The sequence below is a fragment of the Hibiscus syriacus genome, unplaced genomic scaffold, assembly GCF_006381635.1.
Source record: "Hibiscus syriacus cultivar Baekdansim isolate YM2019G1 unplaced genomic scaffold, ASM638163v2 tig00110819_pilon, whole genome shotgun sequence".
NCBI lineage: Eukaryota > Viridiplantae > Streptophyta > Magnoliopsida > Malvales > Malvaceae > Hibiscus > Hibiscus syriacus.
Window position 1 is genome coordinate 1,891,682 of NW_024062875.1, and position 24,635 is coordinate 1,916,316.

General features: G+C 33.4%; 4 protein-coding genes across 4 annotated transcripts; 1 reads left to right on the plus strand and 3 right to left on the minus strand.

Annotated features, from left to right (window-relative positions):
- Window positions 1–7,948: 7,948 nt before the first annotated feature.
- LOC120142126 (lipoyl synthase, mitochondrial-like) lies at window positions 7,949–8,898 on the minus strand. Its single transcript, XM_039156871.1, has 2 exons — window positions 8,859–8,898; window positions 7,949–8,598 (listed from the first exon to the last, which is right to left on the minus strand). Exons 1-2 carry the CDS (start codon window positions 8,896–8,898, stop codon window positions 7,949–7,951), a joined length of 690 nt encoding a protein of 229 aa, XP_039012802.1.
- A 3,988-nt stretch (window positions 8,899–12,886) lies between these two features.
- LOC120142127 (lipoyl synthase, mitochondrial-like) lies at window positions 12,887–13,849 on the minus strand. The gene is made up of 2 exons (XM_039156872.1): window positions 13,801–13,849; window positions 12,887–13,488 (listed from the first exon to the last, which is right to left on the minus strand). The coding sequence occupies exons 1-2, from the start codon at window positions 13,847–13,849 to the stop codon at window positions 12,887–12,889; spliced, it is 651 nt and encodes a 216-aa protein (XP_039012803.1).
- A 4,100-nt stretch (window positions 13,850–17,949) lies between these two features.
- LOC120142069 lies at window positions 17,950–19,372 on the plus strand. Its single transcript, XM_039156826.1, has 6 exons — window positions 17,950–18,176; window positions 18,264–18,361; window positions 18,462–18,587; window positions 18,664–18,942; window positions 19,033–19,098; window positions 19,179–19,372. Exons 1-6 carry the CDS (start codon window positions 18,050–18,052, stop codon window positions 19,335–19,337), a joined length of 855 nt encoding a protein of 284 aa, XP_039012757.1. The 5' UTR covers window positions 17,950–18,049; the 3' UTR covers window positions 19,338–19,372.
- A 2,722-nt stretch (window positions 19,373–22,094) lies between these two features.
- LOC120142047 (scarecrow-like protein 14) lies at window positions 22,095–24,165 on the minus strand. Its single transcript, XM_039156804.1, has one exon. It carries the CDS (start codon window positions 24,087–24,089, stop codon window positions 22,236–22,238), a length of 1,854 nt encoding a protein of 617 aa, XP_039012735.1. The 5' UTR covers window positions 24,090–24,165; the 3' UTR covers window positions 22,095–22,235.
- Between the last annotated feature and the right edge of the window lie 470 nt (window positions 24,166–24,635).

Sequence of the window (24,635 nt, forward strand, 5' to 3'; positions counted from 1 at the left end):
GCCGAATACATTTCAGCTGGTAGTTGCTGTGCACAAGTTTTATGGATGAAACAACAACTTTTTGATTATGGAATTGAAGTAGGTACCATTTCTATCAAGTGTGACAATACTAGTGCTATTTGTCTCACTAAAAATCCCATCCAACACTCTAGAACTAAGCACATTGAAATAAGATATCACTTCATTAGAGACCATGTCACTAAGGAAGATGTAGTTCTAGAATTTGTTGATACTTTGCACCAATTAGTGGATATCTTTACAAAACCTTTAGACAAGGAATGATTTTGGACACTTAGGAGAGAATTAGGTTTGACCAATCTATCTTCACTGAGTGTTTAAAATAATTTCAGCATTTTTAATAATAAATGAAAAATGCTTATAATAGTAATTTTTGATTGCATTCATTGCTATTAGTTAGGGGGAGTTTATGATTCTTGATGAAAAATTAATTTTATGTTCAAATATCGTTTAAAGATTTATTGAATTGTTTGAACATGATTAATTTTCAATATATGAGTTGCCAATACCACTAGAGGAAATTAATTTAGCATTTTGGGTGTTTAAAATCGGATTTTAGCATTTTGGTGCAGAGGGAATCGATCCCCCCTTGAGGGAATCGATTCCCCCTTTGAAGGGGAACCGATTCCCCCCACAGGGGAATCGATACCCCCTGGGGTTCTGGTTAAACACGGGCAAAACCCTTATTTTTGTTCAAAACCCTCTATTTTTTCCTTCCGTCGTTTCTCTCCCTCTAAGCACTCAAATCTCCATTTTTGCCTCAAATCAACGTTTTTAATCGGATTTCACTTCAAATATCATCCTCTAAACCTGTTGGAATCATCAAAAACGTGCAAACTTCATCTAATCTCACTCAAATCCGAAATCATTCAAGGTATTTTTTCAAAACTTTTTTTTATCAATTTATGAACATAGAACTAGTTTTAATTAGTTCTAGGTTGAATTTTAGATCGGGCATTGATTATTTAGTGATTAGAAACTAGATATTACAACTAATTTCATCAAAAGCACAAGAATTTTCCAAAATTTTCAAAATTTTCGAAATAAAAAAAAATTAATTTTCAAATTATTGTGTTTTGATTAAATTATGTTGTTGTTATGAAAACTATACATATATTATTTCTCAAAACCATATTTTTCAAAAGTTTTTCAAAAACTTTGCCCATTAGGATTGATTTAGAGAACCTTGAAATATTGAGGACTCAATTGAGTTTTGGGATTGATTGAATTGCATACATGTGTTTTCTAAATTGCAGGTTATCAATTCTATTCCGATTTCCTAAACCATGTCCAATCCTAAACGTGCTAGGTCATCATCTAGTCGTTCACACCGTCAACCAAATCCTTCTCCTATTCCAATTTCTAATCCTAATCCCATTGATCCTAACTTGACTATCCAAAATTCGTGTTTCAATCATCCTGGTCCTAGAAATCATCGTTTTTGGTATTATCAATATTTTGACTCTTACAAAATCCGGGAAGAACGTATTCCCTCTCGTCAAGCTATGTTAGCTATTAATTTTAAATATCTTCCTCTTTTACAAGAGTGAAAATTTGATAAACTCTTTGACCTTGAACCCATCGTTTACCATCAACTTGTTCGTATTTTCTATTCTAATGCCGTTTGTGTTAAAAACCAAACTGAAACCGAAACCATAGGAATTCGTTCCTATCTTCTAGGACAATTCTTATATATTGACTCGGCTTACATAGCCAATACATTCGGATTAGATAATGATGGTATTTCAAATGAAAAATAGGTTTTAGGATCTCGTTATTTAAGAAGAGATAGTGCAAGTGTCTTAGACCTTCATGAACGTTTTCTTCGTCTAATGATTTCTTGGTGGTTTCGACCATCCGAAGGTCGTTATTCTACTCTTAGAGCCTTAGATCTTTGGTGGTTACATTTTTTCGAAAACAATATTAAAATTAACCTACCTCAGATTATTTTTGCTGAAATTGTTGAAACCGTAAATCTTGTTCCTAACAAGAAACTCTATTCATCTCTTGTTTACGGTTGCATTTTGAGTAATCTGTTTTCCAAAGCTGGGCTTAGAGTCAGTCTAGATGTCGTTTTTCCCCTTAAGAAACAAATTAACCTTCTTTCCTTAACGAGAGCGGGATGGATTAAGGATAAAGAAACTGGTGAATGGGTTTGATCTTCTGCAAATACTCCGGGAGCTAGTTCTTCACAGGCTCCACCCGAAGCTGACGAAGATCTCGAGCTTGAGTAATTAATGCGAGACATCGATGAAGCCGAAGATGAGCCTGAGCAGCCCGAGGAGCAAGCACAACAAACGCATCAAATGCCTCCATATTTTCAAACCTTTATGGAGACATTCGATTTTCGATATGCTACCATGGATTCGCGTTTTACTTCTATAGAGTCCCATTTATCCACAATGGGAGCTCAACAATTAGAAATTCTTCGAGAGATGCGTACAAACAATGAAGCAACCAACGCGCATATTAATGACCTCACTAACGAAATGGCCGCTATACGAGCTCGTTTTCCTCCTCCTTATCCTGATATGTGATTCTATGTTTTGCTTTGAACTCCAAACTTATTGTTTTAACATTTTGAATATTTTGGAATGTTTGAATTTATGGATTGATTGACTTTGAATTTGTTTTTATGAATGGTTAGAAATTATCTATTTGGTGTGATTAAATTTATTCATTATTGCATCATTTACTTCATGATTAGATAAATGACCAATTTTGCCATTTCACATTAATTATGAATATTGATTATGAAACTAATGGCTAATGTTTCTCTTGCTTGTGATCTTAGCAGCTTATATTATATATAATCAATTGGCTAAATGATTTCAAAACCTTGTTTAAATTCTTTAAAATGTCTTTTTGATTTAACAAAAAGGGGGGAGAAGTGTTAAATGTGTTTTTAAATGATAAATGGGAGAAGTGATTAAAGTAAGGGGAGTAATTTCAAAACTTGATTTCAAAATCTTAAAATTACTAAAATGTTTTGTTATATCAAAAAGGGGGAGATTGTTGAAAACATTTTGATATTTCGATATAACAAATTAAGTTAAATGAATTTTAAGATTTTCCAAATGATTTTCTAAGTATATTCGATAGAATTATTCGAATATCAAAACATTACTCCAAATCTTTCAAAGATCATTTTTAATCCTTACTCAAAGTGTAAAATTAAGTTTCAAACTTAAAACAATTTCAAAATAATTTTACAAAGTATTTCGAACAATTTCAAAGCCAAAAATTCCAGATTGCTCAGAGGGAACCGATTCCCCCCCAAGGGGGTAACGATTCCCCCTGAATGGTTTGGCTCCGAGAATTCCAGTATGCTCGGAGGGAACCGATTCCCCCCCAGGGGTACCGATTCCCCTTGTATAACGGTCGAAATATTTGAATTTTACACTTAGGGAACCGATTCCCCCCACGCTCCAAACTGTTTTATTAATTGTTTTCACACTAAAACGGCTATATTATTTTCTCTAATTATCCCCAACGTTCAGAAGTGATTCAAGGTGTATTTAAGCAAGCTTAGAAGCCATTGATCAATAACAAGAAACATCAAGCAATTAGAATCAAGAGAGAATCAAAGAGAAAGCATCAAACCTCAAGTTTGAGCATTTCAAGTCTATTTTTCATTCAATATTCATTTTGCTTTCAAGAACACTTATTGTGCTCAATTGTATTTATTCTTGAGTGTTCTTTCTTTGTTCTAGAATTGTGCAAACATATTTATCTTGTGAGGTTTTTCTTGTAAGTTTGCAAATTTGTATTTCTCTTTGAGAAAAGAGTGTTCTCAAGAATTGGGGTATATTCTTGAGGGAGTTGTAAGGTTATCTCTTTGGCCTCAAAAGAAAGAACAAATTAGTGAATTTGTTGGAAAATCCTTAGTGTGGATAGCTAAGGTAGTGGACGTAGACTTTGGTTGATAAAGTCGAACCACTCTAAATCGCTGTGCAATTTCTTTCAATTTTCTGCAAAAGCTTCCACAAAATTTTTATTGCCAATTCACCCCTTTCTTGGCCGATTCAGTCAATCGATTAACCTAACACTTTTCTTAAAACATGTAAAATCATAAAATGATTTATTATTTTTCAGAAATAAAACGAGTTTATCAGACTCTGATATAAAAACAAAATACAATCTACATGACCCTTAATCACATGTACCATACTCTACAAACAACGCCGGAAGAGCTCCCTTATTGAAATCGATTGATGCACTGGTACAATTCTTTTAACCTGCGATGGTGAGTAATAGAGTGAGCTTCGGAAAGCTCAGTAATACAGAACTACCAGATGATGCTACATAACATGCAGATAAATGAGAAGCCATAATTTCCTTATTAAATCAAACGTATACCAATTACGAAATAATCTGGGGTTCTATTAGTAGTTCATCGAGTAGAAGCCATGAATCTCAGTTCATAAGAAATCTTTCATACTATCACGTTTTCATGAGGTCGAATAGGATGCCTAGTGTGTTCCATCAGAACAATAAAACCATAATAGGTACACTAATCAAATGATAATTCAGTAAAATCCCATAAACTGTACTGTAGTGGATCTTTTTAAACTCGTATTTTAAAACCATATTACAATGATTTAACCTAAGGGAACATCTTAGGGTCTGAGAGCCTACCCAAGATAGATTTTGGGGTCGTGGGGCCTACCTAAGAACACATCTTAGGGCCGTAGGGCCTACCCGAGAATGATCTCAGGGCCGCAAAACCTACCTAAGAGTCGCATTAGGTCCATAAAATTTTCCAGCTTGATCATAGTTGTACTTTACAAATATGTATCTCCAAGATACAGTTTATACAATGATACAAATCCATAAGCCATCACCGTTAATTCGATGCATCCATAAAACAATAACCATATATTTCAGTGTACCACATGTTAAAACAATAAAACAATTTCTCAAAATACAAGGAACGCACTAGAGAATCCAAATATTTTTCAGATGCATTTTGTAGTTATCAATATGGATAACATGAACTTGTGCAATTTGATCGGATTCCAGTAATAAGATCTTATTGAAGAGAATCAATTTCTAACCGATCTAATTAGACATTTCAGATTGATACTTTAGAATTCCACTAAGTTTCTATGTGCATCAGGAAAACGATCAGGAATTTTTATACATAATAATTCTAAATTCAGATTTACTACGAGTGATTCCATTACCCAAACAATCAGGGGTATTCAGGAATATACTTTGAATTCATAGGATTTCAGTCCAATTGAACCAAATGAGGTATTCCGAATATTTTCCTTCTGCGTTACTTACGTTTTCAAACATGACCGAAGTGATTTTAGATGAAAATATAGAATCGAAGATTCAAGTCATTTACAATCTATGACTATAGACCGTATTATCAAACAACTCGAGTTACACAACTCTCAAACTGATGCATGTCAACAAGTCAATTCATTATCCTTCCAGTGTATTCACTCTTTAATACCATGATGCAGATCCATATATCATCCCCATAATCATCGCTGAATAGATCTCCCAACTGTCTTTATTTCATTTCCATGTTTCAACTATATCAGAAAATACGAACATACTTGATTCATGGTTCATAACCCATAAAGAAAATTCATCATGTAAGTTCAACAGTGTTTCCAGACTCATCCAAATCACTTATTTAATCCTCATTCATTGAGGTTATCTAGTTCATTTAACAATCATGTCTATTCTTGTTACTTCAGAGTTTTCCCGAGTAATTCAAACGTTTCTGAATTCCAAATACATATTTCATTTCCATTCAGTTCAATTTTCTCATACACTAGAGTCATTCTAGTATTCGTGGTTGATTTATCTTACGGATATCCATTACTTACTATCGAATATGCTCTAGCGTTGAGTTGAGTACTTCCAAAATTATCATCAATTCAAACTTGAGGAAACGAACAAGCATTTAAGTGGTTCATATGCCATTCAAGTATTGATACAACACTAGCATTGGTTGACCGGCTTAAGTTACGTTCTATAACCTTTAAGCGCAGTACAACATCCATGTTTATTTGAATTTCTTAAATAATCCAAGACATTTACTTAGTCTAGGACATAAGGGTATTTTCATAATTTTGGTGTTCAGTTTTATTCCATTCATTTCATAGCTCGAGGATATCCAATCATTCCTGAGCTTGGTGATATTCTTGAGTCATTTCCATTATATGGGTATTTTGGTCATTTTACAGATTCAGTGTATTTTAATTATTTTCTTCCTTCCGATCTTACTATTTAATTCAAACTTATCATTTATGTCAGTCCCTTCGACCTATTCTGACAATATATCACCATCGATAAATTATTATTCTTCATTTACTTACTCAAGTCGGAGATTTCCAGGTTAAATGCATTCTCAGATGTTACTGACGGATTATCAGGAATTTTCCATACAAAAATAGGACCTCAACAATCAAATCAGTAATTTATCGGTTTAAAAGCAAATTCTTATGTTACATGCTCGTTTAGAGTCAACTTGGACTATTTTTACCTCTCAATAGTATTTTCGTAATTTCGTAACCAGATAATTTCGGTATTATCTCTTAACGAAAATAATATAATTTGGAAATCCTATAATTAATTGTTTCCTATAATTAATTGTTTTCCCGAACCTTCTCTGGCTTGAAATGATTACTTAACAGACTTTTAGTATCTTGCATAAACCTATTGGGATTAAAAATCGGTTATCCAAAATTTTCAAGTAAAACTAACATTTCTTATGCACATCAGTAGTTATATCGGATCAATATGTCTTTTCAGAGTTATTAACCAACTTCCAGGGACAATTCTTGTCATCATACAACATAAGGGTATTTTCATAATTTTATCATACCGGAGTATTCTCATAATTTTCCATCCAAGTACCTTTAACATTTAACCTTTGATGATATAAAATATAAGTTACAAATCCAGAGCTGGTTTACAAATCCAGAGCTGGTTTCTTTATCACCAATCACAAACTTGTAATTTAATTCTAACAATTCCTCAATCTATTATATTAGTCATTTGATCCGTATTCAGTTATAGAATTTCTACCACATTCATATCGAGTGTATAAATTAATCAATTCCACAAAAGTGACCAACATTATCTTATTCATACATTTACCAATATCAACATGTTCCATAAAGCATAAAGAGGTAGTAAAGTATTATTTCGATTTCTGTGCCATACTGATCGATCATTTACATTCAATTCGAACACCATCGATCTTTAAGTCAACTTCCAATAATTCCTCGTATACAAAGCAACCAAATTTACGTATAATCAAATATGGATTTGGCAAAACTGAACTTAATTGAGAAGCTAACTTGAATCCGAAGGTAAAATATGGAAAATGACTTACCGGGTGCGAATTTGGCAAAACGAACTTCGAATTCGGACCCAGGACGTCGAAGAGAATCCAAAATATGCATTTTCAGGTATAATCAAATACGTTGCCAGAACCTCATTTTTCTCGAATTTGAACTCATTATATTTGATTTCGAGCTTTTGATTTTTCTCTCATGTACCCGGACCATCAAATATATGAACTCGATTCCAGATAATTTCCTCACCATAAAAATAATTTATTAGAATCTAAATAATAATTTGAAAACCCAATTTGCATAACTAAAAACTTGAAGAGCTAGTAATATTTAATTACTAACATCATGGACTAAATTGATCGTGTAAAAACTATTATGTCATAATTTTAACCACTTGGAAACTAAGAGACAAGGTAAAGATCTCACCAAACTTGGATGACATACCTTGTGGTTTACCCCTTTTTGCATGTTATCTATAATTCCCCAACAACCCACGTGATCATGTTCATGTCCTATTAAACTAAAGAAAGCAAATTGAAGATGCCCAAACTCACCTTGAAAGATCAGAATCACATGGTCACCTTTTGTTATTTCTTCAACACCTTCCCTTACGCTCTCCACGATACCATGCTACCGCCGCTTTTGTTAAACCCGTAATTCATGAACCATGAGAACGATAAGTTGGTTGAGTTCGACCACGTTTGTTTGTCAAAACCCATTTCCATGCCAAGGGCTCTATATTTCTCAAAGGCTTCAGGTGTAATGTATTCTAATACGGGCATGTGGCGCTTTGAAGGTCTCATATACTGACCGAATGTCATCACATCAACACCTGCTGCTCGAACCTTCTCCATTGTTTTCACAACTTGATCATGCGTTTCTCCACATCCTAACATTATTGAAGTCTTGGTAAGTGTTCCAGCATGAGCATACTCTTTGGCCATCATTAGAACATCCAATGATTGCTTAAAATTAGCTCGGTGATCACGTACATCCCTTTGAAGTTCTTCAACAGTCTCAATATTGTGAGCAAAGACATCCAACCCATATTTTGCAACTTTCTCTACACAGCCGGCATCTCCCCGAAAATCAGGAACCAAGGCTTCTATAAACATTTTAGGCTTCAAAGTTTTCAACTTCTCAACCGTTTCCGCAAAATGCCCACTTCCTTGATCAGCCAAATCATTCCGGTCCACGCTTGTAATCACCACGTAATCCAAACCCCACGATGAAATTTTAATGGAAACTTGGTATGAAACTACCAAGTGATTACGATAAAGAACCAAGGATTGAAGCTTTAATGGAAGTGGAGAACCTTAGATAAGATGTTTTTTCAAACCCAAATGGTGGTGGATAGAGAGTTAAACGTATGAAACTAAGTTATTTATAGAATGCTGGAACGAAACCCTTTCTTTTTGTATCTGATAAGCGAAATTATTGTGTGGATCCCATGGACTCATATGTCTACTATCGGCTTAGAAACATGTTAGATTTTTTTTTTAAGAAATAGCAACTTGCCTTCAACCATAGAAAGTGTCGGTTGAGCTTGGTTTCCCATTATCCTCATTATCCATTTTAAAACCCAACTTTTCTTTAAAATATCTCATAATTTGCGGTCCTCCTTTATTTTAACTAAAATAATATTTATCAGTAAGATCTAAATCAACTAAAAATCAATTTCTCATTCTCTAGAACCATCTTAAATTAATAATAATTAAGGACAAATTATACTCAAGATCCCCAAATCTTCCTAATATTTCCGGTGAACCTAATATTTTTTTTAAAATTGTTATTTCAAATTTCATAAAAATCTAACCCCATATTGGGGTGTGACAATTCTCCCCTCCTCAAAAGAATTTCAACCTCAAAATTCATTCATGTAACAGAATTATAAAAAATGAAAATTCAAACAATTCTTCCATATCTTCAAGTAGCTTTTATAGAGGTATGGATTCTCCACTAATCCTTAACCAGTTGAATATACATTCTTATCAAAACTTTTCCTCATTTCAATAAAAGAATCCGAACGAAAATTTTCTTGAAGAATCAATTCAGTCTTGGTCACCAGAATAGTCTCATAGAGCAGTAGCATATCTCAATTCCATTTCTAGAGTCGGGTCATAATTTCTCAGAAGAGTAACACTCACATGGCTCGTGTAGTACTTTACAAAATTTAGACAGATGTTACTAGTCTCCCTTTATAAAACGATAAAGTCCTAACGAATGAAAACTTAGGTTTGCTCATTACATATAGGGACTCAACCTTAGAGTTCCGGCTCAGATGAGTACGATTGTAGTATAAGGGCATGTATTGATCAGACATCTTTTTAAAAATCGACCGATCGATCTATATTGAAAATTTTGACTCAACCATAGCTCTAATACCACTAAATGTAACCCCCTCAGACCGACGCGGATAGCCCAATCTGATCTGGAGCATCACATTAGGGCCACCGGAGCGACACGCCGTAGAAATAGCGAAAACTTTAAAACTTTTCTTAAAACATGTAAAATCATAAAATGATTTATTATTTTTCAGAAATAAAACGGGTTTATCAGACTCTGATATAAAAACAAAATACAATCTACATGCCCCCTAATCACATGTATCATACTCTGCAAACAACGCCGGAAGAGCTCCCTTACTGAATTCGATAGATGCACTGGTACAATTCTTTTAACCTGCAATGGTGAGTAATAGAGTGAGCTTCGGAAAGCTCAGTAATACAGAACTATCAGATGATGCTACATGACATGCAGATAAATAAGAAGCCATAATTTCCTTATTAAATCAAACGTATACCAATTGCGGAATAATCTGGGGTTCCATTAGTAGTTCATCGAGTAGAAGTCATGAATCTCAGTTCATAAGAAACCTTTTATACTATCACGTTTCCATGAGGTCGAATAGGATGCCTAGTGTGTTCCATCAGTACGATAAAACCATAATAGGAACACTAATCAAATGATAGTTCAGTAAAATCCCATAAACCATACTGTAGTGGAGCTTTTTAAACTGGTATTTTAAAACCATCTTATAAAGAGTTAACCTAAGGGAACACCTTTAACATTTAACCTTTGATGATATAAAATATAAGTTACAAATCCAGAGCTGATTTCTTTATCACCAATCACAAACTTGTAATTTAATTCTAACAATTCCTCAATCTATTATATTAGTCATTCGATCCGTATTCAGTTACAGAATTTCTACCACATTCATATCGAGTGTATAAATTAATCAATTCCACAAAATTGACCAACATTATCTTATTCATGCATTTACCAATATCAACATGTTCCATAAAGCATAAAGAGGTAGTAAAGTATTACCTCGATTTTCGTGCCATACTGATCGATCATTTACATTCAATTCGAACACCCTCGATCTTTAAGTCAACTTCCAATAATTCCTCGGATACAAAGCAACCAAATTTACATCAAAACTGAACTTAATTAAGAAGCTAACTTGAATCCAATGGTAAAATATGGAAAATGACTTACCGGGTGCGAATTTGGCAAAACGAACTTCGGATTCGGACCCAGGACGTCGAAGAGAATCCAAAATATGCCTTTTCAGGTATAATCAAATACGCTACCAGAACCTCATTTTTCTCAAATTTGAACTCATTATATTTGATTTCGAGCTTTTGATTTTTCTCTCATGTACCCGGACCATCAAATATATGAACTCGATTCCAGATAATTTCCTTACCATAAAAATAATTTATTAGAATCTAAATAATAATTTGAAAACCCAATTTGCATAACTAAAAACTTGAAGAGCTAGTAATATTTAATTACTAACATCATGGCCTAAATTGATCTTGTAAAAACTATTATGTCATAATTTTAACCACTTGGAAACTAAGAGACAAGGTAAAGATCTCACCAAACTTGGATGACATACCTTGTGGTTTACCCCTTTTTGCATGTTATCTACAATTCCCCAACAACCCACGTGATCATGTTCATGTCCTATTAAACTGAAGAAAGCAAATTGAAGATGCCCAAACTCAGGGCCGGTCCAATGAGTTTTACTACCCTGGGCGAGATAATAATTTTATGCCCTTATATTTGTACCGTATAATAGACAAAACATAAATAATTTTTTTAAAACAAAAATGTAATAGAAAATATAGTCAAACAATATCAATATTAATACAAACCAAAACCTACCAGACTACAAATATCACCTAAAATGATGTTTTTGTGTATTTTTTGAAATAAAAACTAAATATTTATACACACTATAAATACTAGAAAACTGATGCCATAAAACATAGCACTATCTTCCTATAGACTATTACACTAAGAGTGGCAAAAGCATGGCGTGGGACAGCTTTTGCAGCCTTTTCATCCAAAACAATGTTTCCAGTTTTATTAAACATTAGCACCTGCATTACAATCAAAATTTGAATAACCCTTTCCTTGCTATTAGCTGGAAAATTTCGACACCACTTTACTGGATTAAAAGGAAACATAGAGTAATATAACTGAAGTTAGTTGGAATATTGTCTTGTTATTGTTGGGATGAGCATCCAATCATGGAAAACTAGAAAAATAGTTAAACTTAATGTTTGGTTGCCATGAAAGTATAAGTGAAGAAATCGAATCAAATGATTTTTTAAGGAGAAAAGACCAAGCTTTTTCTATCCTAGACCAAAATAAGGGTCGTCCTCAATGTCCCAAAAATTACAATAGTTCAACCTAAATTTGTTTTCTAAAGCACTTGACCTTGAAAGGGTATTAAATAGAATCGAAGCTTCTCCTTTGATTTCCAGGAAACCAAACAAAATTTAGCAGAGCAATCTCAGAGGAAATCAAGTATAAAGCAAAAAGAAATTCATTTCCATAGGCTTGAAACAGAAAAGGGAAGAAAAAGAGATTGTATAAGCACCAATCAAGCCCAAACTCAAACGACAATATCATGAAAAAAAATCAAAATTCAACTATGAAATCTCATTTCCTCAAATTGAAAACCTTGGAAGAGCAAGAAAAACACCCTAAATTACTATACTCATCTACTTGAAGCACAAGCGAAGACCCACATAATCAACCGGCTAGAAAAAGCTTAATACAATAAAAAGTCTAAGCTTTGAACAATAGGGAGAAAGATGAAAACCTGAAAATGGATTAATACTAAAGAACCTTAAAAATCCACAAGCCCACAATTATAAAGGGCTTGAAAAGAGAGCTCTTCCAAAGCAAAGTGGCGATCGAGCCACTTGGACTCTGTGAGGAGATTTCAGCCACTTGACATGAGAGTTCCCCACCTAATATATATATATATATATATATATATATATCCAGAAAAAAAACTTTGTTTTTCAGTTTTTGGTTTTTATTACTATACTTTGTTCTTTCTTTCTACTGTTTACAGAACAAACAGTGAAGAAAACTGATGCCCCTCAACATCTTGCCCCTCAACATGCTGCCCTGGGCTAAGGCCCATATGGCACATGTATTGGGCCGGCCCTGCCCAAACTCACCTTGAAAGATTGGAATCACATGGTCACCTTTTGTTATTTCTTCAACACCTTCCCTTACGCTCTCCACGATCCCATGCTACCGCCGCTTTTGTTAAACCCGTAATTCATGAACCATGAGAACGATAAGTTGGTTGAGTTCGACCACGTTTGTTTGTCAAAACCCATTTCCATGCCAAGGGCTCTATATTTCTCAAAGGCTTCAGGTGTAATGTATTCTAATACGGGCATGTGGCGCTTTGATAGTCTCATATACTGATCGAATGTCATCACATCAACACCTGCTGCTCGAACCTTCTCCATTGTTTTCACAACTTGATCAGGCGTTTCTCCACATCCTAACATTATTGAAGTCTTGGTAAGTGTTCCAGCATGAGCATACTCTTTGGCCATCATTAGAACATCCAATGATTGCTTAAAATTAGCTCGGTGATCACGTACATCCCTTTGAAGTTCTTCAACAGTCTCAATATTGTGAGCAAAGACATCCAACCCATATTTTGCAACTTTCTCTACACAGCCGGCATCTCCCCGGAAATCAGGAACCAAGGCTTCTATAAACATTTTAGGCTTCAAAGTTTTCAACTTCTCAACCGTTTCCGCAAAATGCCCACTTCCTTGATCAGCCAAATCATCCCGGTCCACGCTTGTAATCACCACTTAATCCAACCCCCACGATGAAATTTTAATGGAAACTTGGTATGAAACTACCAAGTGATTACGATAAAGAACCAAGGACTGAAGCTTTAATGGAAGTGGAGAACCTTAGATAAGATGTTTTTTCAAACCCAAATAGTGGTGGATAGAGAGTTAAACGGATGAAACTAAGTTATTTATAGAATGCTGGAACGAAACCCTTTCTTTTTGTATCTGACAAGCGAAATTATTGTGTGGATCCCATGGACTCATATGTCTACTATCGGCTTAGAAACATGTTAGATTTTTTTTAAGAAATAGCAACTTGCCTTAACCATAGAAAGTGTCGGTTGAGCTTGGTTTCCTATTATCCTCATTATCCATTTTAAAACCTAACTTTTCTTTAAAATATCTCATAATTTGCGGCCCTCCTTTATTTTAACTGAAATAATATTTATCAGTATGCTCTAAATCAATTAAAAATCAATTTCTCATTCTCTAGAATCATCTTAAATTAATAATAATCAAGTAAGGACAAATTATACTCAAGGTCCCCAAATCTTCATAATATTTTCCGGTGAACCTAATAATTTTTTTTTAAAACTGTTATTTCAAACTTCATAAAAATCTAACCCCATATTGGGGTGTGACATGTGGCCTGTCAAAAACGTAAGCAACATGAAGGTACAAGGTAGAACGAATGGTGTGAAGATATGATTGTCCAATCAAATATTCAAGTGGGAGATTGTTGAAAAGTCAAAATAAAACACAAACTTTCGATGGGATTTTGGCAATGATTTTTTCGGTGCAAATGGCAGCATGATTTTGATGACTTTAGATGTGGGTAAAATATCAATTTTAGTCATTGTAATTTAGGATATTTACAAATTAGTCCTTAAGCTTCAACTATAAATACCCTAGCTCATTTAGCTTCAGAACCATCCCAAATCATTCTAGCTTTCTCCCAATACTAGAGAATTTAGAGAGTTTCTTGAGAGTTGTTTTCTCCTTTTTATCAAGAGAGAATTGTCATTGTTTTCTCCTTGGTAGATCGAGAGAAGTTGTAATTCCTATTTTCTCATAGTGAAATTCTTCTACCGTTGCCTGTGGTTTTTACCCTATATTATTTAGGGGTTTTCCACGTAAAATTTGTGTCTTCTTTATCTCTATTTTTATTTTCTCAAATTACCAATTGCGATTTTGATCTATCTGATAGCCGTCTTCCGCAACATACGATATATATCTTATTACAAATCATATTAAGTTTAGACTAATATTATGATACATGGTTGGAATTATCTTGAATCAATGACGTATGACTTTTATAGTTTTTATTAGTTTTCACTTAATGATGATTTCATGGTGTGACAAATGTATAAAAGATTTAATATGCATATTATGATTATTATTAATCTATAAAGTCAGTATCACATGGATCATGTGAGAGAATGCTGAATAATTTTTATATTTGATGGCCCATGATAATAGTCTTTGTGTATATTTTATATAAATTTAATAAAAATTATATTTAAAAATATGAAGTGTTTAAATTATATTAGTTAATTAAGGATAAACATTTTAATCTTCATTGATGAGATGTGATACTAACAAGAATATATATAATATTAATATAAAAAGATACGATGTAAACACGAAGAAATATAATTTTAACATTAAGATGTATGATATTAACATGAAAATATATGATGACAACCTGAAAAGACAAAAATTCTTCTATAACAATTAGGTCTTCTTTATACCCATAATGCAAGAAAAAATCATTTTTCAATCAAAAAGCTGTCAAATGCTAAGAGGATAGGTGAGAGAAACTAAATTATTTCTAATCGATTATTTTCAACAATTTTTTTGCACAGTTTAATTAATAGATCAATGTATATTTCTTTTTATTCTAATTATGAAAATTGTAATATTTTAAATTTTTTGTATTAATATACATAATTATTTTGTAACAATTAAATGATTTTAATATCAATTTTAAGCACTGGGTTTTACAAAATAAAACCTTGTGTTGACATGCATGGCCCTTGGTGGGGGAGCAGCCGAACTGGTAAATCTGAAATTTTGTGTTCCATGTGACTTTGGATTGGCGCAAATCAAGATTTCATGCAATGAAACAATTGCATATGATAGAACCCCTTTATCTTCAATACCCATTTCATTTTTTATATACAACAAGATAGACCAAATAATAGCCAAAATTATCATTTTCATGTGACATTGTTCCAGGCAAATAAATTTATATATTTTTTGTGACTTTCCAAAGATAACACCACCATTTAATTTTAACTCAAATCTACCAAATTTGAAAAGCAGCCGAAGAAATTGATTCTTTCCGCCAAAAACGCAAGTCTTGTACTAATAAATCATGATGTTACCTTTGATTATACCATTAAAATAAGGCACAATGTCAATATTAACCCTCATTATTTATTAAAATGATTATTTTGATTTTTATTGTTTTTCAGAGTATTTTGACCTATAATATTTTATTTTAGGACAAAAAATCCATAGCATTTGATAGAATAGTCACTTTAACTTATAGTATTTTTTTAGAATATTTTGATCCTTAATGTTTCATTTTAGGATAAAAACTCATATTTTGTAAAATTAATCGTGTGTTAACTAGAGATTTTCATCAATCAGTAGATCCTTTTACTCTAAAATAAAAGTTAGAGAAAAAAAAACTAAAACGATTGTTTTAATAAACATCAAAAGTTAATTTTTACATCATGTTTAAAATAAATAAGATGAAAAATCCATTGTTTTGAAAACCGGACCGGACCGGCCGGTTCAACCGGAAACCGTTGTCTAATCCGGTTCAATCTAAACCGATTGAACCGCTACTAGTGAACCGGCCAGAATCGTTGAACCGTTCGAACCGGACCAGCTGAAAACCGGAAAAAATCGAAAATTTTGTTTTTTTTAAATAAAAAAAAAAACCAAAGGTCGTTTGTTAAACGAGCCAAGTCGAACTCGAGTATTGCTGAGCTCGACTCGAACTTGAAAACTTTAAAAGTAAGCTCAACTCCACTCACAAGTTAAAAATTATCAAGTTCAACTCGAACTCAAAATATAATATTGAAACTTGAACTCAAAAAGGTTTGAACTAAAAAAAAATTTAGAAGCTCAATTGAAGCCTAAAATTCGAGCTTGATTGAAGTGAAAGAATAGTTCACTCAATGTTCACCAAAAGGCTCCATGACTTTGAATGCCAAATTACCTCTATTATTTATAGAAGTTAGTTGTGATGTTCTTCTATGTTTCTTAGCAATGTGAGATTGTTTTATTCTCATATTTTTACTCTTTAGACTTTTGGGATGCTCTTATATGTTTCTTAGCCATGTGGGATTGTTTTTAAAAAAAATTAAACCAAACAATATCATTTTGTTATGATTTTTTAGCCCCAAATTTATTTTTTAATTATAGTTATATAATTATATTTATTATTTAATATGTTTTACCTTAAATATTATGTTGTAGTTAATTTGAATCATTTTGTTTCACTTGATTTTATGGTTTTTAATTTATATATGTTATGACTTGCTTTGAATATGACTTGTAATATAAAAAATTATTTTTTATTAAATATTTTTGGTATTTTTATTTAATTTTTTAAATAATTATGACGTCGTCCGGTTCTTCCGACCGGTCGAACCGGTTCGATCGATTGAATCAATGAACCGATAGCATGGCCGGTTCGCTAACCGATCCGGTTCTGAAAACCATGAAAAAATCTAAGGCACCCCCACACTCTTGTTTTATTTTTATTTTATTTTTACTAATTTTTTATTAATGAAACCAATACGAAGCTTTAAATAATTTTGGTCCCTTTCAAGTGGTATGCACCTTATCTTAAGAAAAAAAAATTAGCATTTTATGCCTCAATTATATAGCTTATTAAAGATCCCAATTATGGTTTTAATCCCCCATTGTGTTAAAACCAAGGATTTAACCTTCTATTTTAATTTTGCATAATTTAATCTTTATTTTTAATAAACATAGTTTTGTTTCTTTTTTACTCGGTTACAAAGGCAGGTCACGTAAAATACTATTTAACCATATTTAACTAATAATAAATATTTATGTTTAACAGTAATAAGGACCCTGTTAATAACATTATTAAAGAGAGACTAAAACTATAATTAGACCATGATGAGCAAGGAAATAGTTGCACCAACCTTCCGCTTTAAACTTAAAGAAACGATTTAAGAAACTTAATGCGCTCTTTCAACTGTCGTCGTCCTAAAAGTTTGGTCGTCGTGGCAGGCTTGTTGGTCAAATTGATGTTGCCAGTCACTGGTCTCATATTTGTTTTCATAAGTTAGGACCCTACCAACAGGCACCATTCACATCATTTTCCTATCTCTTTCCTTAACAATCGATGCTTCTATTTCCATGGCTTCCCCTTCTCCTTCCCCTTCCCTTATATAAACTACCATCTTCACCCTTTTCATATATCTTTCTCTTGTAGCTTTACCCTTCTCAGTTTCTTATTTTGGTTGCCTTATTTATTTTTCATTACATACGTTCCGGAAAGGCTTAGTTGTTATTGCTGATATAATAATGGAGTATGAAAACCAGTACCAGCATGTTGCAGAAGCAAAATATGACTGTCTTCTCTTTGATGTTGATGATACCCTTTATCCTCTGAGTTCTGGTTTATCCAAAGCATGCACCAGAAACATTGAAGGTATACTACTGCATATTTGATGTAAATTCCGAATATGTTCCCAAAATTGTGTTATCTTTGTGGAAATATAATATGTTATTTATGCAGAATTTATGGTTCAAAGGCTTGGTGTAGAAGGAGACAAAGTCACAGAGGTTAATCGTGTGCTATACAGAAACTATGGCACATCAATGGCTGGCCTCAGGGTAAATTCTATGATCCTTTCTTTTGGTTGATTATTGTAGTTCCCTAGCTATTGGTGATTGAATGTGGTTATTATTGTGTTTTTTGAATGATCATTTGCAGGCTATTGGCTACAACTTTGACTATGACGAATACCACAGCTTTGTTCATGGGAGATTGCCTTACGAGAACCTGAAACATGATCATGTTTTGAGGAATCTTTTGCATAGCTTGCCAATTCGCAAAGTTGTAAGTATTTCTTTGTGATCAACATACTCATTTTATCTGGGAACTTTCCTTATGATTCATATTACCATTGAAACAGATATTCTCAAATGGGGACAAAGTCCATGTGGCTAAAGTTTTAACGAAGCTAGGCTTGGAGGATTGCTTTGAAAGGGTTATAAGTTTTGAGACCATAAATCCCACTAATGGAATCAATACTTCAGAAAGCTTCAATTTGAGAGAATCGAGTGCTGAAATTCTTGATGCCAACACTTGCCTTTCCCAATCAGTATTTCCAGAGACTCCAGTTATCTGCAAACCATTTAAAAATGCATTTGAAGAAGCCTTCAAGATAGCTAACATCAATCCTCAAAAAACAGTAAGTCAATCTAATTATCAATTTGGAAAGTAAAGGGATCAAAACTTAAAATTTCAACAAAGGGGCTAAACTCTTTCTTGTTGACCGCAGCTCTTCTTTGACGATAGCATCCGCAACATACAATCTGCAAAAGAAATAGGCCTTCACACTGTGTTGGTAAGTCGATATCAATTGAAAATTTGCGCTTATGATTATTACAGAACAGGGTTTGAATATTTGGGTGATATTCAATGCAGGTGGGGACTTCCCATAGATCAAATGGAGCAGACTATGCATTGGAGAGCATACACAACATCAGGGAAGCACTACCGGAGTTGTGGGAATCAGATACTAAGAAAGCAGAAGGTGTTGCCTATTCCGGGAAGCTTGCAATTCAGACATCGGTTATGGCTTAGTTGATTATATAGATCACTCAACAACAATGGCAAAAAAAAAACCCAGATTTTATAATATCACATCCCCCTAACAAATTGTGCTTTTGATTTGTATCTTCCTTCTCCAATGTTTTACATGTATCTTTCACTTCATCAATCAATAAAGAAGAACCATTCATTTTACACTGTTTTCTTTGTTTTCAAAAGTATCCTTGTTCATTATTTTGCAAACACCAACTCTAGCAACATTGTTTTGCCAAAGCTAAAGCTAAGACAGGGACACAACACAAGATACATTATTCAAATACATGAAATAGAAACATTGGAGTCCCATGAGGTCTGTGTTGGAGCTCAGTTGCACGGTCCCTGTGCATAGCAAAACCCTGCAAGGCATCCGCAAGGCGCACAGCAACCAGTCGGGTTCCACCCGCACCACAAACCTTTAGAGATACAGTTTTTGGGACTGTTGTAAGCCTCGAAAACCATGGCCAAAGGGTTCCTGATGTTGCTAACTTGATTATTTGGTTCAGTTTTGACATCGTAAGTCAAGATAACCTCGCTTCGAGCTGCCAATGCTGACGGGGGCACCGTGGCTAGAAGAACCAGAGCCGTTGCAACTATAAGAAAATCAAACTTCTTGTACAACTCCATTTGTTGCAGTAAGATTATACTTTTTTTCCTGTGAAGGGTTCCTTTATAAAGGAAGGATTGATGGCTCAAACATGTAGGTAGATCACAAGATTTGAATTCTTTGGGATTCATGGTTTTCTCATGGTTAGGATCACCATCAAAAGCTCCTCCCATGTCTCTTGTATTTAAATGTGATTTTAAGATATAGAAGTGATTAAAGCTTTAAATAATAGAAGTGATTAAAGCTTTAAATAATAGAAGTGATTAAAGCTTTAAATAATAAATTAAATATAAAAGTTTACACATTAACCCTAAATTTTAATTTTATTATCAATAAAAAGTTAATAATTGAGTATCTACACATATTTGACACATACTTTGAACACGGCCTAATCATTTTATAATAATAAATAATATATAGTTATTATTTATCATATCGGTTGAAATAGATATATATACTAATCACTTTATAATTATATATCACCTTCATATTATGAGGTCAAAAGTATATCACCTTAATATTATGAGGTCAAAAGTTTGTTATTATAATTAATTAGTTTAAACATGATTTTCATTTGCAATCTATCAATTACACGACTTGGCATATTGGTTAAGAATTGAATCTTTACCTAGTTTTTTATTTCGATCCATCTTCAATTCTAGATTTTGATCCCTCCGATCTCAATTGTTTTCCCTTAATTTTCATCAATAAGATAGTAACACATGTCATCATTTTATTATAAAATTAGATATACCAAATTACTTTGAATTAGGACTAAATCGATAAAAACATATAAATTTTATAAATTAAAATTATTATTATATCATATCACATCATATCTTTTAGAAAGAAAAAAACAAGTGTGATGTTAGTGACAAATTATGTAGAAAAAATAGTATGGTGACCAAAATAGGATAGAGGTAATGATATAGTGACCAATTGTGTTGTTCACCTTAAAAACTATTTTAGGGGCCTCGCCTCCTTTATTTTGAATCCATAGTTGGCTCGTCTAGATTGGGAGTAACTGAGCTAAAGACCTAAATTTTAAATTCAAATCAGCGAAAAAGAGCTATTGGGTTCCCTAATTTGGGCCTCGCCTCCTCTGAATCTAATAGAAAAGAATGCTTTTTCTTTTGTTATATAGATTCTTGAGTTCCTTAAATGGCTACTTGAGAATTGAACTAGGCCTTGTGTTAATTTAGAGTCTGTTTGTTTTATGTAAAATATTTTTCGAAAAACGTTTTCTTTACTTTTTAGTGTTTGATTGGATCAAAACATATTGGTCAATGTAAAACAATTTTTTTAGTCAACAGAATTTTTTTTGTATTTTCTGGAAAATGACTTACTGTTTAATTTTTCGTAAGTCATTTTTTAAACTTTTCACTTCAAAGCATAAATACTTAAAATAATATTATTTTATAAATTTAATATTAGTATAATATTTCAATATCATTTTAATAAAAATATTAATTATTAACATATTTAAAATATATTTATTAATTTTTTTAATAATATAATGTAATAATATTATTATTACAATAATATACTCAATTATATTATAATAATATATGATACCATTATATTCCTATTTTAATAATATATAATAAATTATTAATAAAAGTTATATTATTTATTAATTTCTTAAAAATAATATTATTGAATTATTAATAGTGAATACTTTTATTTATGTATTTAATATTAATATAATAGTCTAATAATATTATAAAAATTCCTTAAAATATATTTATTAATAATTTTAAAATATAATATAATATTTTTATTTTTATAGATATTTAATCTAATTTATCATATTTTAATAGAATATACTAGAGTTAATATTTTTATTTATAAAATTATAGAAATAATATTTTAATAATAATATTAGCATTAATATTATTAAATAAATTATTCTAATATTTTTTAAAATAATTATATTAAGATTTTATAATAAATAATATTATTTATTGTATTTTATATTTGCAATAAATAATTTCTAAAAAATATATCAACTAGTGAAAAATAATTTACACAACATCTTCCTAACACCATAGAACATTTTTCGATCTATGGTTACAGCCTTCAAATCTGGAAGGAAGACTAAGAGGTTAGTTACCAAATGCTTATTCTGAATTCATTTGAAATATAATATTGGGTAAAATGAGGTATAACAATCAACACACATGAAGTCATTGCTTCTAGGACTCGTATATTTACAACTACATCAAATGGGGTAGTGAGTCAGTCCACCGAGTAATGCAAACTAATCTGCAATTTACTGCTTATTGCATTTAATTCCTAGCAGGTTTCCAACATGAAAGGGCAATAAGAACTCTCCCCTTCCATCCCTGCAGCATCCAGCGGCCATCAACATCCACAATGAAGTCCCTATTATAATTAGATTGGACCAGATTCTTCACTTTCTTCACAAGCACCTCATCCAACGGAATCGGCTTGAACCCTGCCCTAAGAGTCCTCGCCTGCCATTGCTTATACGTCTCTGGCCTTTCCACCCTCTCGATTCCCTCGCATGCAACAACATTCATCATGTCCCTCCCCAGTATTTCCCTCTCGAACATCATCCTTTGTGGATCTTCCCGAGACACATTAGCTTCGAATATATCGAACTGAGCTGAGAAATGGAAGAGTGCTTCCCGGAACCTTGTGACAAAGAAGGGAGCGTTATAAGTCCCGTTTGCAACCCCATGGATGAATAACTCTGGGTTGATGCGTTTGATCAGTTTTAGAACAGTGTCCCTTGCGCTGGTGGACGACAGTGTGTCATCGGGGAGGTTCTTTAGTCGATACAAGCAGTTTACAACGACGACTTCATCTTTGTTGATCTTTAGCTCTTCGAGTTGGATGGTTTCCCATTTCTTTGCTATCACGTTGTACTCGAACGGAACATTGAATCTCTCACAATACCTTTTCAAGCGACGTCCTGTCTCTTCAACCCTTTCATCAGGTCGGAATCCTGGTTGTGGGAACTCAATGCCGGTAATACGAAGTTTGGGAGGTCCACCGGCTCTTGCTGAGAGACGCTGTATAAGGCAAGGCCATTGGAAACCATAACAAATGCCAAAATCAACGATGTGGATCGTGGTTGCAGTTTCTGCAACTTCCATTATCTTCTTATTCGCGTAGAAATTCACCATTTTCTTGAAAGGGCAAGCTAAAACATACACTCCGTAAGCTTTAAGGATATCGGCAGCCGAAGTCCTATTGCTTACCAAAGGTGAATACGACGGTGCCCCCATGCCGGCCAAACGTATCTTAAGTGCCTCGACAAAGTAATGCGCCAATCTTTGGGTTCCATCACCAGTTTCAGAAGAGTTTTGGCTTATCTGTTTCAACATCTCATTTGCAGTCCTTTGATCATTAATGGCAACAGCTTGTGCACACTGAGTGAGTAGACTCCACAAATCCACCGCTTCACTCTTCTTCCCGTTCTTCTTTCTGCGAGTTGTTCCACCTTTGGAAGACCCTTTCAACTGCCTATTTTGCAGTGAACTCGCTTTAAGAGAACACCTGGGAGAGTCCTCGTTTTCACCTTTACAAAGCAATACTTCATCGAACATCTCCGATTGCTCCGAATCATCAAGGGAAATAGCAGACTGCTTGCTGCTCCTACCTTGTTCCAATTCATCACCATCGTCACGCTGGTAATTCTTCCTCCCCTTCAACACTGATAAGTTACTTTCTGGACCCGAAAGCCCCTTAAAAGGCTGTATCGGGGTCTCTGTTTGTAGATCTGGAAACAAAGAGGTTCTTTCAAGAGAATCAATAAGATGACTTTGATCCGCCGGAAGCGGATATTGGTGGCCGCCGAGGGCTTCATAGAATGACTTCTCAGCCGCTTGGAGAGCTAAACAATCTTGCAACATACACGTCTTTTCTTCCATGTCTTCTTCCATTAGCATCTCATTTATGTACTTGAGCATTTCGTTGGCAAAAGGGACGTTATCCAGAGGGTGTCCCTCTGAACTCGTCGTCCCTGTTGATGAAGCTGACTCAAAAGGTGAGTCCGGAGTCGGACTCTCTGTAAACTCATTAACAGGGCTGTGATTTGAATACAGTGGAACTCCCCCATGATCGAATTTGAATCCGTACATGGAACTGGGGAAATCTTGGAAAAGGGTATCCATGGAAAACTATGTGATAAAACACCGACTGAAAATCTTGAGGAAAAGTGGATATTACAAAGAAGAAAGAGTGGTCAAAGTATAAAGCTAAGCCGAGTACCTGAAGAGTTGTGTGGGTTGAACAAAATGGTCTAAACATATAAAGGGTCAGGCTTCATCAACTGTTGAGCTGTCCGACGGAACCTTCTGGGAAACTACTGTTATGACAGATCAGCCGCCACTGGAACTCACCGTATTTAAGCCATTTTTTCAGTGTCACCCTGAGTCAAGGAGTAAACTTTTTTACATCTCTGGTCGCTGGATGAGATTAGTTTATTAATCAAGGTCCAATTCTGATTATAGTCCCTCTATTGTACTCAAATTTAGAATTTTATCTTTTTATTTTAATTTGTTCTAGTAGCATCTGTTTTTCGGTTAAATGCTCAAACAATAACCTACTGGTTGAGGGATTTCTCGTGAAAGGGCTTAATCTTTCAAAATGGATAAATAAAGGATTAATATTTTTTAATCTATTCAAAATAAGGCTTTGACTTTTTAAATGAGTGCATA

What these genes read in the sequence shown, in the direction of transcription:
- LOC120142126 (XM_039156871.1), bottom strand. Translation starts at nt 8,898, where the DNA reads ATGGGAAACCAAGCTCAACCGACACTTTCTATGGTTGAAG. An exon ending in GACACTTTCTATGGTTGAAG is followed by an intron (nt 8,599 to 8,858) that starts GCAAGTTGCTAT and finishes ATCACTTGGTAG; the next exon opens with TTTCATACCAAGTTTCCATT.
- LOC120142127 (XM_039156872.1), bottom strand. Translation starts at nt 13,849, where the DNA reads ATGGATAATGAGGATAATAGGAAACCAAGCTCAACCGACACTTTCTAT. An exon ending in CTCAACCGACACTTTCTATG is followed by an intron (nt 13,489 to 13,800) that starts GTTAAGGCAAGT and finishes GGTTGGATTAAG; the next exon opens with TGGTGATTACAAGCGTGGAC.
- LOC120142069 (XM_039156826.1), top strand. Translation starts at nt 18,050, where the DNA reads ATGGAGTATGAAAACCAGTACCAGCATGTTGCAGAAGCAAAATATGAC. An exon ending in ACATCAATCCTCAAAAAACA is followed by an intron (nt 18,943 to 19,032) that starts GTAAGTCAATCT and finishes TGTTGACCGCAG; the next exon opens with CTCTTCTTTGACGATAGCAT. An exon ending in TAGGCCTTCACACTGTGTTG is followed by an intron (nt 19,099 to 19,178) that starts GTAAGTCGATAT and finishes TATTCAATGCAG; the next exon opens with GTGGGGACTTCCCATAGATC.
- LOC120142047 (XM_039156804.1), bottom strand. Translation starts at nt 24,089, where the DNA reads ATGGATACCCTTTTCCAAGATTTCCCCAGTTCCATGTACGGATTCAAA.